Consider the following 18,215-nt stretch of genomic DNA (forward strand, 5'->3'; position numbering starts at 1 on the left):
GTGTTGTTTGTGTGGTTTAGAATTGGTGTAGGTAACTAAATTGAATAATTTCAGAGAAAGTGACTTTTTTAATGTGTGTCCTACGTGTGTTGTGTTTATGGGACGACAGTTTTAATTGTTATTAGAATACAGGGCGTCCTCTCTCTCTCTCCCTCTCTCTCTCTCTCTCTCTCTCTCTCTCTCTCTCTCTCTCTCTCTCTCTTTCTCTCTCCTTCTTTTCCTTTGAATATGTCGTGTTTACGCTTCCGTGATAACATTTCTGTGAAATAGTTGAAATACAACGTGTTGTGTGAAAACTTGATAATAATAATAATAATAATAATAATAATAATAATAATAATAATAATAATAATAATAATAATAATAATGTGATTTCTACTGTATTTTAAGACGTGTTGATCCTCTCAGCTCATTTTAGAATGTGAGTTATGTGGTCTTGGTCCCATTTGATGTTCACCTTTTTAGACTCTAAGGGACGCTGTTGGTCAGTTAAATCCTTTCTGTGTTGTGTCGTCACTCAGTCAACCCACCGACTGACTACACAGTGAGGAAGGCTCTCTGTTTTGTCGAGGTTTAAGGCACGTAAGAGTCAACATTGTCTCACGGAACTGCGTGGAAAGGTTGAAGACGTGTAGATGTAACCAACAAACGGATAAGGACCAGTTTTATCCTCGGTTTAGTTGGATATACTTAACCTTTTTTGATCCTTTGTTACCATGATGGGAACTAGAGGATGTCTCACCAACATATGCGCAAAATGGCGATTATTTTATGGATTTCGACGACAAATGGGACTGCTTATGTTGCTGCTTCATGTGGTTAACATGGTAGGTGGTCAGATTCGTTATTCTATTCCAGAGGAGATGAAGAAAGGCTCTGTTATCGGAAACGTAGCGCAAGATCTCGGTTTAGATCTGAAGAGGCTCCGTTCTGGGCGGGCCCGTATCGTGACCGGAGAAAATATCCAGTACACCGAGCTGAAGACAGACAAAGGGATTCTAGTGGTGAATGAGAGAATAGACCGAGAGCAGCTGTGTGGAGACATAACGCCGTGTAGCTTCAGCTTTGAGGTGATTCTCGAAAATCCCATGGAATTGCACAGAATAACTGTAGAGGTTTTGGATATAAATGATCACGCTCCCGTCTTTCCAAATACAGACAAGGTTATCCGCCTCGAAATAAGTGAGTCAGCTGTCGTAGGAGTGCAGTTTCCACTGCAGAGTGCAGAGGATCTAGATGTGGGACAAAACGCGTTGCAAGATTATATTTTATCGCCAAACGACAATTTCATATTGAAGCAACATGCAAATCCAGACGGAAGTAAATATGTTGAAATGGTGCTGCAGAAGCCTTTAGACAGAGAGCGGCATCCACAGTTTTCTTTGAAACTAATCGCAGTTGACGGAGGGACACCACAGAGATCTGGTACAGTAAATATAGACGTTACTGTGTTAGATGCGAACGACAATGCTCCAGTTTTTAACCAATCAGTGTATAAAGCATCTGTGATGGAAAACACGATGAAAGGCACAAGTATTATTACAGTAAATGCGACAGACGCGGACAGCGGTTCAAATGGACTCATTACTTACAGTTTGTCTAAAATGAAAGGAAGTGCTGCTGATATATTCAGTATTGATGAAAACACCGGCACAATTTCTGTTTCTGGTGAAATAGATTATGAAAAGAACAAAAAATACGAGGTGAGAGTGGAGGCAAAGGATCGGGGTGGCCTAACCGGGACATGTAAAGTTATATTTGATGTATATGATATCAATGACAACGTCCCAGTTATCAATATTATGTCATTTTCCAGCCCGTTATCTGAGGATTCGCCACCTGGTACGACGGTTGCTATTTTAAACATTAAAGATTCAGATTCTGAAAAGAATGGCCAAATAAAATGTTCAATAGATGGCAAACTTCCCTTTAAGATCGAATCATCTCTTACAAACTATTACAATTTGATCTCTGATCAGTATTTTGATAGAGAATCCGTCTCAGAATATAACATAACAATTAAAGCGACTGATTTAGGGTCTCCGCCTCTTTCCAGCTCAACAAAATTACATCTTAAAATTTCTGACATAAATGACAATGCACCATTATTTGATAAAAGCAGCTATTCTGCTTACATCACAGAGAATAATTCCCCTGGAATTTCCATATTTGCTGTCAGCGCGCGAGACTCTGACTGGAATCAGAACGCAAGAATCTCGTATCTTTTAGAAGACACACAAGTCAGTGGTAGTCCAGTTTCTACTTATGTGTCGTTAAACTCCGAAACTGGAGTTCTTAGCGCAGTTCGTTCTTTTGATTATGAGCAAATTAAACAGCTTCAGCTAGTAGTCAAAGCGCAGGATGGAGGCTCTCCTCCACTCAGCAGCAACGTGACAGTGAAAATAATGATCCAGGATCAGAACGACAACCCCCCTCAGGTGCTGTACCCAGTCCAGACTGGTGGCTCTGTGGTGGCTGAAATGGTGCCTCGTTCAGCAGATGTGGGCTATCTGGTGACCAAAGTGGTGGCTGTTGATGTGGACTCTGGACAGAATGCCTGGCTCTCCTATAAACTGCAGAAAGCCACAGACAGGGCGCTGTTTGAAGTGGGCTTACAGAATGGAGAAATAAGAACGATCCGCCAAGTGACTGATAAAGATGCAGTCAAACAAAGACTGACTGTTATAGTGGAGGACAACGGGCAGCCCTCTCGTTCAGCTACAGTCATTGTTAACGTGGCGGTGGCGGACAGCTTCCCTGAAGTGCTGTCGGAGTTCACTGACTTTCCACACGACAAGGAGTACAATGACAAGCTGACTTTTTACTTGGTGCTGGCTTTGGCTGTGGTTTCCTTCCTCTTCATCACATGTTTGGTGGTTATTATATCAGTGAAAATCTACAGATGGAGACAGTCTCGCGTCCTGTATCACTCCAGTCTGCCTGTGATTCCATATTATCCACCACGTTACTCAGACACTTTGGGGACAGGGACTCTCCCACACGTGTACAATTACGAGGTGTGCAGGACGACTGACTCCAGAAAGAGTGACTGTAAGTTCGGCAGAGCTGGTAGTCAGAACGTGCTGATAATGGACCCCAGTTCAACAGGGACGATGCAGCGGCTGCAGAGTGAGAAGAGCATCCTGGATGAACCAGACTCTCCTTTAGAGGTCAGTTAAATAATTTAGCTTCGTCTTTTCGCCCATTTGTTCTTTCCTTTTAATTAGTCGTATTGATAAAACAGCTGCACTTCATGCTGTCATTTTCAGCACCATGGACAGCACATCATTTTTTTGTAACCTGCTAGAAATGTTACACGTTAAAGTCTTCATAGAAATGACTTTGCAAAGCAGATGTTTTGAAAACAATGTCAACCGAACTGTATTATTTAACAACGTTTTGTACAGAAAAAAGTTTTCGTGGCAATTGTCGCTACATTTATTACATTCAATCTTTAAAGCGGAACATTTGCTGCCAGCGTTCTGGTGTTCTTAAACAATTTGGCCGTTTGACAAGATGCTGTCTGATATAAGTGAGGCATTATGCCGCCAGGGGAAGTTGAGGCAATGAAATAACCATATTACAATGATGAAACTTGTGTGACTGTTTAGTCGTATCACGCAGGAAAATTTCAGAATTGTAAAGTGACTCTCCTTCTCGCTGCATTTTCACTCCATTTTGACGTCTAACTTGTCCTAAAACAGAATTGTTGAATTTCAGCATATTTTAGAGGACAGTGCTTACATTCCACATCCTTCTATACCAGATCCTGTAATCCCGTGAGTCGTTGAATGGAATCATTACTATGGTTTTCTTTCTGTATGGGTGGATGCACTACAACTGCATTGGCAAAGAGTTACATTTTATTTTCATTTACGGATCGTTTTGTACTTCCACAGATTTTTTATTTTAATGGACAAACAACTGCTGAGTTGAAACGTGATTTAATTTAGCAATAATGTGTCTAACGTTTCTCCACGGACCACACGAGTTAGAGATGTGTTCGGTTTGTCTTCTCCAGAGTGTTGGTCTTGTCGGGACCTTATCTGATGTTCACCTTTTAGACTCTAAGGGACGCTGTTGGTCAGTTCAATATTTTCTGTGTTGTGTCGTCATTCAGTCCGTCCCAGCCTGACTGCACAGTAAAGACGGCTCTCTGTGTTTAGTCGAGGTTCACTGCGAACATTGTCTCTCGGTTTTGCAGGCAAACGTTGACGTCGTGTAGATATTAACAGGAAAGGATAAAACAACCCGATTTACCGTCACATCAACTGGATATAGATCACGTTCCGCAATTCTCTCTTTTTTCATACCATGATGAGAACTGGAAGATCTCTCACCTACATGTCCGCAAGATGGCGATTATTTTATGGATTTCGACGACAAATGGGATTGCTTATGTTGCTGCTTCATGTGGTTAACATGGTAGGTGGTCAGATTCGTTATTCTATACCAGAGGAGATGAAGAAAGGCTCTGTTATCGGAAACGTAGCGCAAGATCTCGGTTTAGATCTGAAGAGGCTCCGTTCTGGGCGGGCCCGTATCGTGACCGGAGAAAATATCCAGTACACCGAGCTGAAGACAGACAAAGGGATTCTAGTGGTGAATGAGAGAATAGACCGAGAGCAGCTGTGTGGAGACATAACGCCATGTAGCTTCAGCTTTGAGGTGATTCTCGAAAATCCAATTGAATTGCACAGAATAACTGTAGAGGTTTTGGATATAAATGATCACGCTCCCGTCTTCCCAAATACAGACAAGGTTATCCGCCTCGAAATAAGTGAATCAGCTGCAGTTGGAGTCCAGTTTCCACTGCAGAGTGCAGAGGATCTAGATGTGGGACAAAACTCGTTGCAAGATTATATTTTGTCACCAAACGACAATTTCATATTGAAGCAACATGCAAATCCAGACGGCAGTAAAAACTGTGAAATTGTGCTGCAGAAGCCTTTAGACAGAGAACAACGTCCCAGTTATTCTTTGAAACTAATCGCAGTTGACGGAGGGACACCACAGAGATCTGGCACAATAAATATAGACGTCACTGTTTTAGACGCGAACGACAACGTTCCGGTTTTTAACCAAGCGGTGTATAAAGCATCTGTGATGGAAAACACGATGAAAGGCACTATTATTGTTACAGTAAATGCCACAGACGCTGACAGCGGTTCAAATGGACTCATTACTTACAGTTTGTCTAAAATGAAAGGAAGTGCTGCTGATATATTCAGTATTGATGAAAACACCGGCACAATTTCTGTTTCTGGTGAAATAGATTATGAAAAGAACAGAAAATACGAGGTGAGAGTGGAGGCAAAGGATCGGGGTGGCTTAATTGGAACAAGCAAAGTTATTGTTGATGTGGTTGATATCAATGACAACGTCCCAGTTATAAATATTATGTCATTTTCCAGCCCGTTATCTGAGGATTCGCCACCTGGTACAACAGTTGCTGTTTTCAACGTTAAAGACGCAGATTCTGAAAAGAATGGCCAAATTAAATGTTCAATAGATGGCAAACTTCCCTTTAAGATCGAATCATCTCTTACAAACTATTACAATTTGATCTCTGATCAGTATTTTGATAGAGAGTCCGTCTCAGAATATAACATAACAATAAAAGCGACTGATTTAGGGTCTCCGCCTCTTTCCAGCTCAACAAAATTACATCTTAAAATTTCTGACGTAAATGACAATGCACCATTATTTGATAAAAGCAGCTATTCTGCTTACATCACAGAGAATAATTCCCCTGGAATTTCCATATTTGCTGTCAGCGCGCGAGACTCTGACTGGAATCAGAACGCAAGAATCTCGTATCTTTTAGAAGACACACAAGTCAGTGGTAGTCCAGTTTCTACTTATGTGTCGTTAAACTCCGAAACTGGAGTTCTTAGCGCAGTTCGTTCTTTTGATTATGAGCAAATTAAACAGCTTCAGCTAGTAGTCAAAGCGCAGGATGGAGGCTCTCCTCCACTCAGCAGCAACGTGACAGTGAAAATAATGATCCAGGACCAGAACGACAACCCCCCTCAGGTGCTGTACCCAGTCCAGACTGGTGGCTCTGTGGTGGCTGAAATGGTGCCTCGTTCAGCAGATGTGGGCTATCTGGTGACCAAAGTGGTGGCTGTTGATGTGGACTCTGGACAGAATGCCTGGCTCTCCTATAAACTGCAGAAAGCCACAGACAGGGCGCTGTTTGAAGTGGGCTTACAGAATGGAGAAATAAGAACGATCCGCCAAGTGACTGATAAAGATGCAGTCAAACAAAGACTGACTGTTATAGTGGAGGACAACGGGCAGCCCTCTCGTTCAGCTACAGTCATTGTTAACGTGGCGGTGGCGGACAGCTTCCCTGAAGTGCTGTCGGAGTTCACTGACTTTCCACACGACAAGGAGTACAATGACAAGCTGACTTTTTACTTGGTGCTGGCTTTGGCTGTGGTTTCCTTCCTCTTCATCACGTGTTTGGTGGTTATTATATCAGTGAAAATCTACAGATGGAGACAGTCTCGCGTCCTGTATCACTCCAGTCTGCCTGTGATTCCATATTATCCACCACGTTACTCAGACACTTTGGGGACAGGGACTCTCCCACACGTGTACAATTACGAGGTGTGCAGGACGACTGACTCCAGAAAGAGTGACTGTAAGTTCGGCAGAGCTGGTAGTCAGAACGTGCTGATAATGGACCCCAGTTCAACAGGGACGATGCAGCGGCTGCAGAGTGAGAAGAGCATCCTGGATGAACCAGACTCTCCTTTAGAGGTTAGTTAAATAATTTAGCTTCGTCTTTTCGCCCATTTGTTCTTTCCTTTTAATTAGTCGTATTGATAAAACAGCTGCACTTCATGCTGTCATTTTCAGCACCATGGACAGCACATCATTTTTAGTAACAAGACAGAAATGTTACACGTTAAAGTCTTCATAGAAATAACTTTGGAAAGCAGATGCTTTCAAAACAATCTCAAACAAACCGTATTATCCAACAACGTTATTTGTACCAAATTACTTTTTAGAGGAAATTGTCGCCACATTAATTACATTCAATCTTCAAAGCGCAACATTGGCTTCCAACGTCCTGGTGTTGTTATACAACTTGGCCGTTTGACAGGATGCTGTAAAAATGATGTAAATGAGTCATTACGTCGCCAGGGGAAGTTGAGACAATACAATACTCATATTGCAATGATGACACTTATATCACTGTTATGCAGCACATTTTCAGAATTGTTAACTGACTCGCCTTCTCGCTGCATTTTCATTCCATTTTGATGTCGAACTCGTCGTCATACAGAATTGTTGAATTCCAACATATTTTAGAGGAGAGTACTTAAATTCATTCATTCAACATCATTCTTGATCAAATCCTGTCATCCGTTGAGTCCTTGTATGGACTCACTAATATGGTTTTCGAACTCAAACATGGATATTTTCCAGAATTATAACAATGCAGTCTATTGTATTTTAAACCAGTTATTCTTTTCTTTCTGTATGACTGGATGCACTGCAAGTGAATTGTCTGAGAATTAAATGTATATATGTATTTTAATTTGACAGATCGTTTAGCATTCACACAGATTGTAGTTTAATGAAAAAATGTTGAGTTGAAACGTGATTTAATTTACAAATAATTTATCGAAAGTTTCTCCACGGACCACACGAGTTAGAGATGTGTTCGGTTTGTCTTCTCCAGAGTGTTGGTCTTGTCGGGACCTTATCTGATGTTCACCTTTTAGACTCTAAGGGACGCTGTTGGTCAGTTCAATATTTTCTGTGTTGTGTCGTCATTCAGTCCGTCCCAGCCTGACTGCACAGTAAAGACGGCTCTCTGTGTTTAGTCGAGGTTCACTGCGAACATTGTCTCTCAGTTTTGCAGGCAAACGTTGACGTCGTGTAGATATTAACAGGAAAGGATAAAACAACCCGATTTACCGTCACATCAACTGGATATAGATCACTTTCCGCAATTCTCTCTTTTTTCATACCATGATGAGAACTGGAAGATCTCTCACCTACATGTCCGCAAGATGGCGATTATTTTATGGATTTCGACGACAAATGGGACTGCTTATGTTGCTGCTTCATGTGGTTAACATGGTAGGTGGTCAGATTCGTTATTCTATACCAGAGGAGATGAAGAAAGGCTCTGTTATCGGCAACGTAGCGCAAGATCTCGGTTTAGATCTGAAGAGGCTCCGTTCTGGGCGGGCCCGTATCGTGACCGGAGAAAATATCCAGTACACCGAGCTGAAGACAGACAAAGGGATTCTAGTGGTGAATGAGAGAATAGACCGAGAGCAGCTGTGTGGAGACATAACGCCATGTAGCTTCAGCTTTGAGGTGATTCTCGAAAATCCAATTGAATTGCACAGAATAACTGTAGAGGTTTTGGATATAAATGATCACGCTCCCGTCTTTCCAAATAAAGATAAGCCTATCCGTTTTGAAATAAGTGAATCAGCTGCAGTTGGAGTGCAGTTTCCACTGCAGAGTGCAGAGGATCTAGATGTGGGACAAAATTCGTTGCAAGATTATATTTTGTCACCAAACGACAATTTCATATTGAAGCAACATGCAAATCCAGACGGAAGTAAATATGTTGAAATGGTGCTGCAGAAGCCTTTAGACAGAGAGCGACATCCACAGTTTTCTTTGAAACTAATCGCAGTTGACGGAGGGACACCACAGAGATCTGGTACAATAAATATAGACGTTACTGTGTTAGATGTCAACGACAACGTTCCGGTTTTTAATCAATCCATATATAAAGCATTTGTGATGGAAAACACGATGAAAGGAACAAGTATTATTACAGTAAATGCGACAGACGCGGACAGCGGTTCAAATGGACTCATTACTTACAGTTTGTCTAACATGAAAGGAAGTGCTGCTGATATATTCAGTATTGATGAAAACACCGGCACAATTTCTGTTTCTGGTGAAATAGATTATGAAAAAGACAGAAAATACGAGGTGAGAGTGGAGGCAAAGGATCGGGGTGGCTTTATCGGAACAAGTAAAGTTATTGTTGATGTGGTTGATATCAATGACAACGTCCCAGTTATAAATATTATGTCATTTTCCAGTCCTTTATCTGAGGATTCGCCACCTGGTACAACAGTTGCTGTTTTCAACGTTAAAGATGCAGATTCTGAAAAGAATGGCCAAATTAAATGTTCAATAGATGGCAAACTTCCCTTTAAGATCGAATCATCTCTTACAAACTATTACAATTTGATCTCTGATCAGTATTTTGATAGAGAGTCCGTCTCAGAATATAACATAACAATAAAAGCGACTGATTTAGGGTCTCCGCCTCTTTCCAGCTCAACAAAATTACATCTTAAAATTTCTGACGTAAATGACAATGCACCATTATTTGATAAAAGCAGCTATTCTGCTTACATCACAGAGAATAATTCCCCTGGAATTTCCATATTTGCTGTCAGCGCGCGAGACTCTGACTGGAATCAGAACGCAAGAATCTCGTATCTTTTAGAAGACACACAAGTCAGTGGTAGTCCAGTTTCTACTTATGTGTCGTTAAACTCCGAAACTGGAGTTCTTAGCGCAGTTCGTTCTTTTGATTATGAGCAAATTAAACAGCTTCAGCTAGTAGTCAAAGCGCAGGATGGAGGCTCTCCTCCACTCAGCAGCAACGTGACAGTGAAAATAATGATCCAGGACCAGAACGACAACCCCCCTCAGGTGCTGTACCCAGTCCAGACTGGTGGCTCTGTGGTGGCTGAAATGGTGCCTCGTTCAGCAGATGTGGGCTATCTGGTGACCAAAGTGGTGGCTGTTGATGTGGACTCTGGACAGAATGCCTGGCTCTCCTATAAACTGCAGAAAGCCACAGACAGGGCGCTGTTTGAAGTGGGCTTACAGAATGGAGAAATAAGAACGATCCGCCAAGTGACTGATAAAGATGCAGTCAAACAAAGACTGACTGTTATAGTGGAGGACAACGGGCAGCCCTCTCGTTCAGCTACAGTCATTGTTAACGTGGCGGTGGCGGACAGCTTCCCTGAAGTGCTGTCGGAGTTCACTGACTTTCCACACGACAAGGAGTACAATGACAAGCTGACTTTTTACTTGGTGCTGGCTTTGGCTGTGGTTTCCTTCCTCTTCATCACGTGTTTGGTGGTTATTATATCAGTGAAAATCTACAGATGGAGACAGTCTCGCGTCCTGTATCACTCCAGTCTGCCTGTGATTCCATATTATCCACCACGTTACTCAGACACTTTGGGGACAGGGACTCTCCCACACGTGTACAATTACGAGGTGTGCAGGACGACTGACTCCAGAAAGAGTGACTGTAAGTTCGGCAGAGCTGGTAGTCAGAACGTGCTGATAATGGACCCCAGTTCAACAGGGACGATGCAGCGGCTGCAGAGTGAGAAGAGCATCCTGGATGAACCAGACTCTCCTTTAGAGGTTAGTTAAATAATTTAGCTTCGTCTTTTCGCCCATTTGTTCTTTCCTTTTAATTAGTCGTATTGATAAAACAGCTGCACTTCATGCTGTCATTTTCAGCACCATGGACAGCACATCATTTTTAGTAACAAGACAGAAATGTTACACGTTAAAGTCTTCATAGAAATAACTTTGGAAAGCAGATGCTTTCAAAACAATCTCAAACAAACCGTATTATCCAACAACGTTATTTGTACCAAATTACTTTTTAGAGGAAATTGTCGCCACATTAATTACATTCAATCTTCAAAGCGCAACATTGGCTTCCAACGTCCTGGTGTTGTTATACAACTTGGCCGTTTGACAGGATGCTGTAAAAATGATGTAAATGAGTCATTACGTCGCCAGGGGAAGTTGAGACAATACAATACTCATATTGCAATGATGACACTTATATCACTGTTATGCAGCACATTTTCAGAATTGTTAACTGACTCGCCTTCTCGCTGCATTTTCATTCCATTTTGATGTCGAACTCGTCGTCATACAGAATTGTTGAATTCCAACATATTTTAGAGGAGAGTACTTAAATTCATTCATTCAACATCATTCTTGATCAAATCCTGTCATCCGTTGAGTCCTTGTATGGACTCACTAATATGGTTTTCGAACTCAAACATGGATATTTTCCAGAATTATAACAATGCAGTCTATTGTATTTTAAACCAGTTATTCTTTTCTTTCTGTATGACTGGATGCACTGCAAGTGAATTGTCTGAGAATTAAATGTATATATGTATTTTAATTTGACAGATCGTTTAGCATTCACACAGATTGTAGTTTAATGAAAAAATGTTGAGTTGAAACGTGATTTAATTTACAAATAATTTATCGAAAGTTTCTCCACGGACCACACGAGTTAGAGATGTGTTCGGTTTGTCTTCTCCAGAGTGTTGGTCTTGTCGGGACCTTATCTGATGTTCACCTTTTAGACTCTAAGGGACGCTGTTGGTCAGTTCAATATTTTCTGTGTTGTGTCGTCATTCAGTCCGTCCCAGCCTGACTGCACAGTAAAGACGGCTCTCTGTGTTTAGTCGAGGTTCACTGCGAACATTGTCTCTCAGTTTTGCAGGCAAACGTTGACGTCGTGTAGATATTAACAGGAAAAGGATAAAACAACCCGATTTACCGTCACATCAACTGGATATAGATCACTTTCCGCAATTCTCTCTTTTTTCATACCATGATGAGAACTGGAAGATCTCTCACCTACATGTCCGCAAGATGGCGATTATTTTATGGATTTCGACGACAAATGGGACTGCTTATGTTGCTGCTTCATGTGGTTAACATGGTAGGTGGTCAGATTCGTTATTCTATTCCAGAGGAGATGAAGAAAGGCTCTGTTATCGGCAACGTAGCGCAAGATCTCGGTTTAGATCTGAAGAGGCTCCGTTCTGGGCGGGCCCGTATCGTGACCGGAGAAAATATCCAGTACACCGAGCTGAAGACAGACAAAGGGATTCTAGTGGTGAATGAGAGAATAGACCGAGAGCAGCTGTGTGGAGACATAACGCCATGTAGCTTCAGCTTTGAGGTGATTCTCGAAAATCCCATGGAATTGCACAGAATAACTGTAGAGGTTTTGGATATAAATGATCACGCTCCCGTCTTTCCAAATACAGACAAGATTATCCGCCTCGAAATAAGTGAATCAGCTGTCGTAGGAGTGCAGTTTCCACTGCAGAGTGCAGAGGATCTAGATGTGGGACAAAATGCGTTGCAAGATTACATTTTATCACCAAACGACAATTTTATACTGAAGCAACATGCAAATCCAGACGGAAGTAAATATGTTGAAATGGTGCTGCAGAAGCCTTTAGACAGAGAGCGACATCCACAGTTTTCTTTGAAACTAATCGCAGTTGACGGAGGGACACCACAGAGATCTGGTACAATAAATATAGACGTTACTGTGTTAGATGTCAACGACAATGCTCCAGTTTTTAACCAATCAGTGTATAAAGCATCTGTGATGGAAAACACGATGAAAGGCACAAGTATTATTACAGTAAATGCGACAGACGCGGACAGCGGTTCAAATGGACTCATTTCTTACAGTTTGTCTAAAATGAAAGGAAGTGCTGCTGATATATTCAGTATTGATGAAAACACCGGCACAGTTTCCGTGTCTGGTGAAATAGATTATGAAAAAAACAGAAAATACGAGGTGAGAGTGGAGGCAAAGGATCGGGGTGGCCTAACCGGGACAAGTAAAATCGTATTTGATGTTTTTGATATCAATGACAATGCCCCAGTTATCAATATTATGTCATTTTCCAGCCCGTTATCTGAGGATTCCCCACCTGGTACGACGGTTGCTATTTTGAACATTAAAGACGCAGATTCTGAAAAGAATGGCCAAATAAAATGTTCAATAGATGGCAAACTTCCCTTTAAGATCGAATCATCTCTTACAAACTATTACAATTTGATCTCTGATCAGTATTTTGATAGAGAGTCCGTCTCAGAATATAACATAACAATAAAAGCGACTGATTTAGGGTCTCCGCCTCTTTCCAGCTCAACAAAATTACATCTTAAAATTTCTGACGTAAATGACAATGCACCATTATTTGATAAAAGCAGCTATTCTGCTTACATCACAGAGAATAATTCCCCTGGAATTTCCATATTTGCTGTCAGCGCGCGAGACTCTGACTGGAATCAGAACGCAAGAATCTCGTATCTTTTAGAAGACACACAAGTCAGTGGTAGTCCAGTTTCTACTTATGTGTCGTTAAACTCCGAAACTGGAGTTCTTAGCGCAGTTCGCTCTTTTGATTATGAGCAAATTAAACAGCTTCAGCTAGTAGTCAAAGCACAGGATGGAGGCTCTCCTCCACTCAGCAGCAACGTGACAGTGAAAGTAATGATCCAGGACCAGAACGACAACCCCCCTCAGGTGCTGTACCCAGTCCAGACTGGTGGCTCTGTGGTGGCTGAAATGGTGCCTCGTTCAGCAGATGTGGGCTATCTGGTGACCAAAGTGGTGGCTGTTGATGTGGACTCTGGACAGAATGCCTGGCTCTCCTATAAACTGCAGAAAGCCACAGACAGGGCGCTGTTTGAAGTGGGCTTACAGAATGGAGAAATAAGAACGATCCGCCAAGTGACTGATAAAGATGCAGTCAAACAAAGACTGACTGTTATAGTGGAGGACAACGGGCAGCCCTCTCGTTCAGCTACAGTCATTGTTAACGTGGCGGTGGCGGACAGCTTCCCTGAAGTGCTGTCGGAGTTCACTGACTTTCCTCACGACAAGGAGTACAATGACAATCTGACTTTTTACTTGGTGCTGGCTTTGGCTGTGGTTTCCTTCCTCTTCATCACGTGTTTGGTGGTTATTATATCAGTGAAAATCTACAGATGGAGACAGTCTCGCGTCCTGTATCACTCCAGTCTGCCTGTGATTCCATATTATCCACCACGTTACTCAGACACTTTGGGGACAGGGACTCTCCCGCACGTGTACAATTACGAGGTGTGCAGGACGACTGACTCCAGAAAGAGTGACTGTAAGTTCGGCAGAGCTGGTAGTCAGAACGTGCTGATAATGGACCCCAGTTCAACAGGGACGATGCAGCGGCTGCAGAGTGAGAAGAGCATCCTGGATGAACCAGACTCTCCTCTAGAGGTTAGTTGACATAGTCTTTTGTTTTGCCTGTCTGGTTTGATGTTCCTATCTATTTTTTGTCTTTAGATTTAGCTTTAATGAATAGCAACTGAATGCTGTCCCTATCAGCACCATGGACAGCGTCCCATTTAGATGTTATCGTTTCGTAAGACTTCTGCTTCACCAAAAAGCTTGTGCAGATGGAGCAGTTTTTTGTGTGTCATAGTAGCTGTGCTGGAACTACTGATGATTCTGATTCTGATTCTGATTCTGATTCTGATTCTGATTCTGATGATGTCTGTGCACAGCATGGACTGCCAACATTGTCATGTCATTCGCATTATATCCCCACATGCAATTCAAAGTATGATAGAAGTGTTGTTCAAAGTAGTCACCTAGAGGGTTTGCTAAATGCCGTGGAAAGATTGTAGTCATTACACACACACACACACACACACACACACACACACACACACACACACACACACACACACACACACACACACACACACACACACACACACACACACACACACACACACACACATCATACCACGCCTGATGTTAATTGCAACATTCATTTGGCCACACCAGACTCCCACAAACTAATGTTTTGCGACACTTAACAAAATCCAAACTACTTCCTACAATTGCACTGTCCATCACCATTTAACGTAAATCAGAAAATACAGCAGTTACATATCACCATAAAATGAGCCCTCGTGTAACAACCGTCAGGTGATATAAAATATTTCATATTTCACTTGTGTGGAAAACTTTATGTAACAGCCGTGGCCGTGCTTTTGTGTTGTGTTGTGTAGTGTTGTCGGCAAAGTTGACTCTCGATTTCTTTTATCTCCTTTGTTTTTCTGCCTAGTGAATAAATAACAACATTCAGTAGTTAATGTTTCTTATCGTTTCTTATCATTCCTTTATGCACACTGTATTTTATAGCATCACAAATGATGAGGGCGGTGATGATCTATTTAATATCTCCTATGCTATTTTATTTATTTCGATTTCGTGGACATTGATGGTATTGCTCGTGTCTTTCAAGGTAGTTGTAGATATTCAGTCACTATTAAAATGCAATTTCCAATTATGTGCCGTCCTCATGCTGATATTCATCCTGTGGGCTCTAAGGGACGCTGTTGGTCAAGTAAAAACAATTCTGAACCATGTTTCAGACCACCACCCTGCTCCGTGGAGAGTGGATATGCTCTCGCCAGTGAACAGCAGTTAGGTGGGTGCAGACTGGGTTGGATCTTTTTCACTACGAGAGACAGAAGATCGAAATACTTTTATTATTGTTCTTATTATTATAAACTCGACTTGTCTTACGTTGTCGCTCATCTTTGTGTTTTCTAAGAGACGTGTTTCGATAGTATCATTTCGTGTCATTTATTTGATAACATGGATGTCGGAAAATATGTTTCCCGGACACTAAGATGGCGTTTGTGCTACGGTCTGACGTCGCGAAGCCTTCTGTTTCTTCTTTTTCTCAGTCATACTGCCAGTGGTCAAATTCGGTATTCAGTCCCAGAAGAAATGAAGAAAGGATCTGTTATTGGGAATGTCGCATTGGACCTTGGGATAGATTTGCAGAGGCTCCGTTCTGGTCGGGCCCGTATTGTGAGCGGAGAAAGCATCCAGTACACCGAGCTGAAGACAGACAAAGGGACTTTGGTCGTGAATGAGAGAATAGACCGAGAGCAGCTTTGTGGAGACGTAACGCCTTGTAGTTTCAGCTTTGATTTGATTTTAGAAAACCCGATGGAACTACACCACGTCACGGTCGAAGTATTGGACATTAATGATAATTCACCTTCTTTTCATCAGCACGACATGCAGCTGACGATTGGAGAATCAGCAGCGCCGGGAGCCCGTTTTGTTTTGCCCACAGCCAATGATCCCGATGTAGGAGTCAACGGCCTTCAGGACTATAATTTATCTCCTAATGAGAATTTCGTCTTAAAAAAGCATTCCAATTCTGACGGAAGAAAATATGCGGAAATGGTACTTGAGAAACCGCTGGATAGGGAGCGATATCCAAGTCTATCCCTAAAGCTGATAGCAGTGGACGGTGGAGCGCCACAGAAATCTGGTACAGTAAACATAGATATCACTGTCCTAGATGCTAACGATAATTCCCCTGTTTTTAATCAGTCCGTCTACAAGGCCACTGTGATGGAAAATGCTGCAAGAGGTACCTATATCATCACGGTCAATGCGACTGACGCAGATAGCGGATTGAATGGTTTGATTGATTATTCTATTTCCAAAATGCAAGGCAGTATTGACAATATTTTCGGAATTAACAAGACAACCGGTGTGATATTTCTGTCAGGGCAGGTTGACTATGAAAAGGTTAAGAAATATGAAATACGCATTGAAGCAACCGACCAAGGAGCTTTAACAGACTCGAGTAAAGTCATAGTTGAAGTGACTGACGTGAATGATAACCCACCTGTCATTAATGTGATGTCATTCACCAGTCCTGTGTCAGAAGATTCTCCTTCCGGTACAACTATTGGCATTATAAATGTAAAAGATCTCGATTCAGGTGATAACGGACAAGTAAATTGCAGAATAGAACAAAACGCACCTTTCAAGATTAAATCTAATTTAAGAAATTACTACACATTGGTAACAGACACTGCGTTAGATCGCGAAAGTGTTTCAGAATATAACATCACTGTGGTTGCGACAGATGCAGGAATGCCTCCTATGTCGACAAAGAAAACCTTTAACCTCAAGGTCTCTGACGTCAACGATAATGCCCCACTGTTTTCACAAGGTGTTTATCATGCGTTTAATGCAGAAAATAACTCTCCGGGTGTTTCTCTTCTTACCGTAAAAGCGCAAGATCCTGATGAAAACCAAAACGCCCGTATATCATATATTCTGGAAGATACAAATATCGGCGCATCTCCAGTTTCTGATTATGTTTCTGTAAATGCAGAAAGTGGAGTGATACACGCAGTGCGCTCTTTTGATTATGAACAAATCAAACAGCTGATTTTTGTAGTCAAAGCGCAGGATGGAGGCTCTCCTCCACTCAGCAGCAACGTGACGGTGAAAATAATGATCCAGGACCAGAACGACAACCCCCCTCAAGTCCTGTACCCAGTCCAGACTGGTGGCTCTGTGGTGGCTGAAATGGTGCCTCGTTCAGCAGATGTGGGCTATCTGGTGACCAAAGTGGTGGCTGTTGATGTGGACTCTGGACAGAATGCCTGGCTCTCCTATAAACTGCAGAAAGCCACAGACAGGGCGCTGTTTGAAGTGGGCTTACAGAATGGAGAAATAAGAACGATCCGCCAAGTGACTGATAAAGATGCAGTCAAACAAAGACTGACTGTTATAGTGGAGGACAACGGGCAGCCCTCTCGTTCAGCTACAGTCATTGTTAACGTGGCGGTGGCGGACAGCTTCCCTGAAGTGCTGTCGGAGTTCACTGACTTTCCTCACGACAAGGAGTACAATGACAAGCTGACTTTTTACTTGGTGCTGGCTTTGGCTGTGGTTTCCTTCCTCTTCATCACGTGTTTGGTGGTTATTATATCAGTGAAAATCTACAGATGGAGACAGTCTCGCGTCCTGTATCACTCCAGTCTGCCTGTCATTCCATATTATCCACCACGTTACTCAGACACTTTGGGGACAGGGACTCTCCCGCACGTGTACAATTACGAGGTGTGCAGGACGACTGACTCCAGAAAGAGTGACTGTAAGTTCGGCAGAGCTGGTAGTCAGAACGTGCTGATAATGGACCCCAGTTCAACAGGGACGATGCAGCGGCTGCAGAGTGAGAAAAGCATCCTGGATGAACCAGACTCTCCTTTAGAGGTTAGTTAAATAATTTAGCTTCTACTCTCCGTTATTTCTCTTTCTATGTTTAATTATTTCGATTGTGAAGTGGTGTCGGCTCTGCGGTCATTTTCAGCACCATGGACAGCATCTCTGTTGAATCCTTTATATGAGTAGTTCTTCTCTAATTAATGTACATTCAAAAATCCCAAAAAATATTAGCCGTTATTCTCAGTCAATGAGATGATGTTTTGTTACTTTACGTATATATTGCTTTGACTGAGCTGCACTTCTTGTTAAGGCGGTG

General features: G+C 42.2%; 7 protein-coding genes across 39 annotated transcripts in view; all 7 read left to right on the plus strand.

Annotated features, from left to right (window-relative positions):
* LOC139331585 (protocadherin gamma-C5-like) overlaps nucleotides 1-18,215 on the plus strand; it is a 296,020-nt gene that overhangs the window by 111,382 nt on the left and 166,423 nt on the right. The window lies entirely within an intron of this gene.
* LOC139331599 (protocadherin beta-16-like) overlaps nucleotides 1-18,215 on the plus strand; it is a 236,821-nt gene that overhangs the window by 98,049 nt on the left and 120,557 nt on the right. The gene's annotated exons all lie outside the window — the stretch shown is intronic.
* On the plus strand, nucleotides 404-3,179 carry LOC139331711 (protocadherin gamma-A7-like). Its single transcript, XM_070963341.1, has 2 exons — nucleotides 404-1,108; nucleotides 2,402-3,179. The coding sequence occupies exons 1-2, from the start codon at nucleotides 717-719 to the stop codon at nucleotides 3,177-3,179; spliced, it is 1,170 nt and encodes a 389-aa protein (XP_070819442.1). The 5' UTR covers nucleotides 404-716.
* On the plus strand, nucleotides 4,423-6,777 carry LOC139331712 (protocadherin gamma-A7-like). Its single transcript, XM_070963342.1, has 2 exons — nucleotides 4,423-4,706; nucleotides 6,000-6,777. Exons 1-2 carry the CDS (start codon nucleotides 4,423-4,425, stop codon nucleotides 6,775-6,777), a joined length of 1,062 nt encoding a protein of 353 aa, XP_070819443.1.
* Nucleotides 7,603-11,485, plus strand: LOC139331713 (protocadherin gamma-A7-like). Its single transcript, XM_070963343.1, has 3 exons — nucleotides 7,603-8,381; nucleotides 9,675-10,443; nucleotides 11,471-11,485. The coding sequence occupies exons 1-3, from the start codon at nucleotides 7,990-7,992 to the stop codon at nucleotides 11,483-11,485; spliced, it is 1,176 nt and encodes a 391-aa protein (XP_070819444.1). The 5' UTR covers nucleotides 7,603-7,989.
* LOC139331596 (protocadherin gamma-A7-like) lies at nucleotides 11,278-14,234 on the plus strand. Its single transcript, XM_070963186.1, has 3 exons — nucleotides 11,278-12,058; nucleotide 12,170; nucleotides 13,353-14,234. Exons 1-3 carry the CDS (start codon nucleotides 11,666-11,668, stop codon nucleotides 14,126-14,128), a joined length of 1,170 nt encoding a protein of 389 aa, XP_070819287.1. The 5' UTR covers nucleotides 11,278-11,665; the 3' UTR covers nucleotides 14,129-14,234.
* LOC139331715 (protocadherin gamma-A7-like) lies at nucleotides 15,084-17,956 on the plus strand. Its single transcript, XM_070963344.1, has 2 exons — nucleotides 15,084-15,884; nucleotides 17,172-17,956. Exons 1-2 carry the CDS (start codon nucleotides 15,512-15,514, stop codon nucleotides 17,954-17,956), a joined length of 1,158 nt encoding a protein of 385 aa, XP_070819445.1. The 5' UTR covers nucleotides 15,084-15,511.

The sequence above is a fragment of the Chaetodon trifascialis genome, chromosome 5 (assembly GCF_039877785.1).
Source record: "Chaetodon trifascialis isolate fChaTrf1 chromosome 5, fChaTrf1.hap1, whole genome shotgun sequence".
Taxonomy (NCBI): domain Eukaryota; kingdom Metazoa; phylum Chordata; class Actinopteri; order Chaetodontiformes; family Chaetodontidae; genus Chaetodon; species Chaetodon trifascialis.

What these genes read in the sequence shown, in the direction of transcription:
- LOC139331713 (XM_070963343.1), top strand. Translation starts at nt 7,990, where the DNA reads ATGATGAGAACTGGAAGATCTCTCACCTACATGTCCGCAAGATGGCGA. An exon ending in ATTGAATTGCACAGAATAAC is followed by an intron (nt 8,382 to 9,674) that starts TGTAGAGGTTTT and finishes CGTGACAGTGAA; the next exon opens with AATAATGATCCAGGACCAGA.
- LOC139331711 (XM_070963341.1), top strand. Translation starts at nt 717, where the DNA reads ATGATGGGAACTAGAGGATGTCTCACCAACATATGCGCAAAATGGCGA. An exon ending in ATGGAATTGCACAGAATAAC is followed by an intron (nt 1,109 to 2,401) that starts TGTAGAGGTTTT and finishes CGTGACAGTGAA; the next exon opens with AATAATGATCCAGGATCAGA.
- LOC139331596 (XM_070963186.1), top strand. Translation starts at nt 11,666, where the DNA reads ATGATGAGAACTGGAAGATCTCTCACCTACATGTCCGCAAGATGGCGA.
- LOC139331712 (XM_070963342.1), top strand. Translation starts at nt 4,423, where the DNA reads ATGGTAGGTGGTCAGATTCGTTATTCTATACCAGAGGAGATGAAGAAA. An exon ending in ATTGAATTGCACAGAATAAC is followed by an intron (nt 4,707 to 5,999) that starts TGTAGAGGTTTT and finishes CGTGACAGTGAA; the next exon opens with AATAATGATCCAGGACCAGA.
- LOC139331715 (XM_070963344.1), top strand. Translation starts at nt 15,512, where the DNA reads ATGGATGTCGGAAAATATGTTTCCCGGACACTAAGATGGCGTTTGTGC. An exon ending in AAACCCGATGGAACTACACC is followed by an intron (nt 15,885 to 17,171) that starts ACGTCACGGTCG and finishes GCAGCAACGTGA; the next exon opens with CGGTGAAAATAATGATCCAG.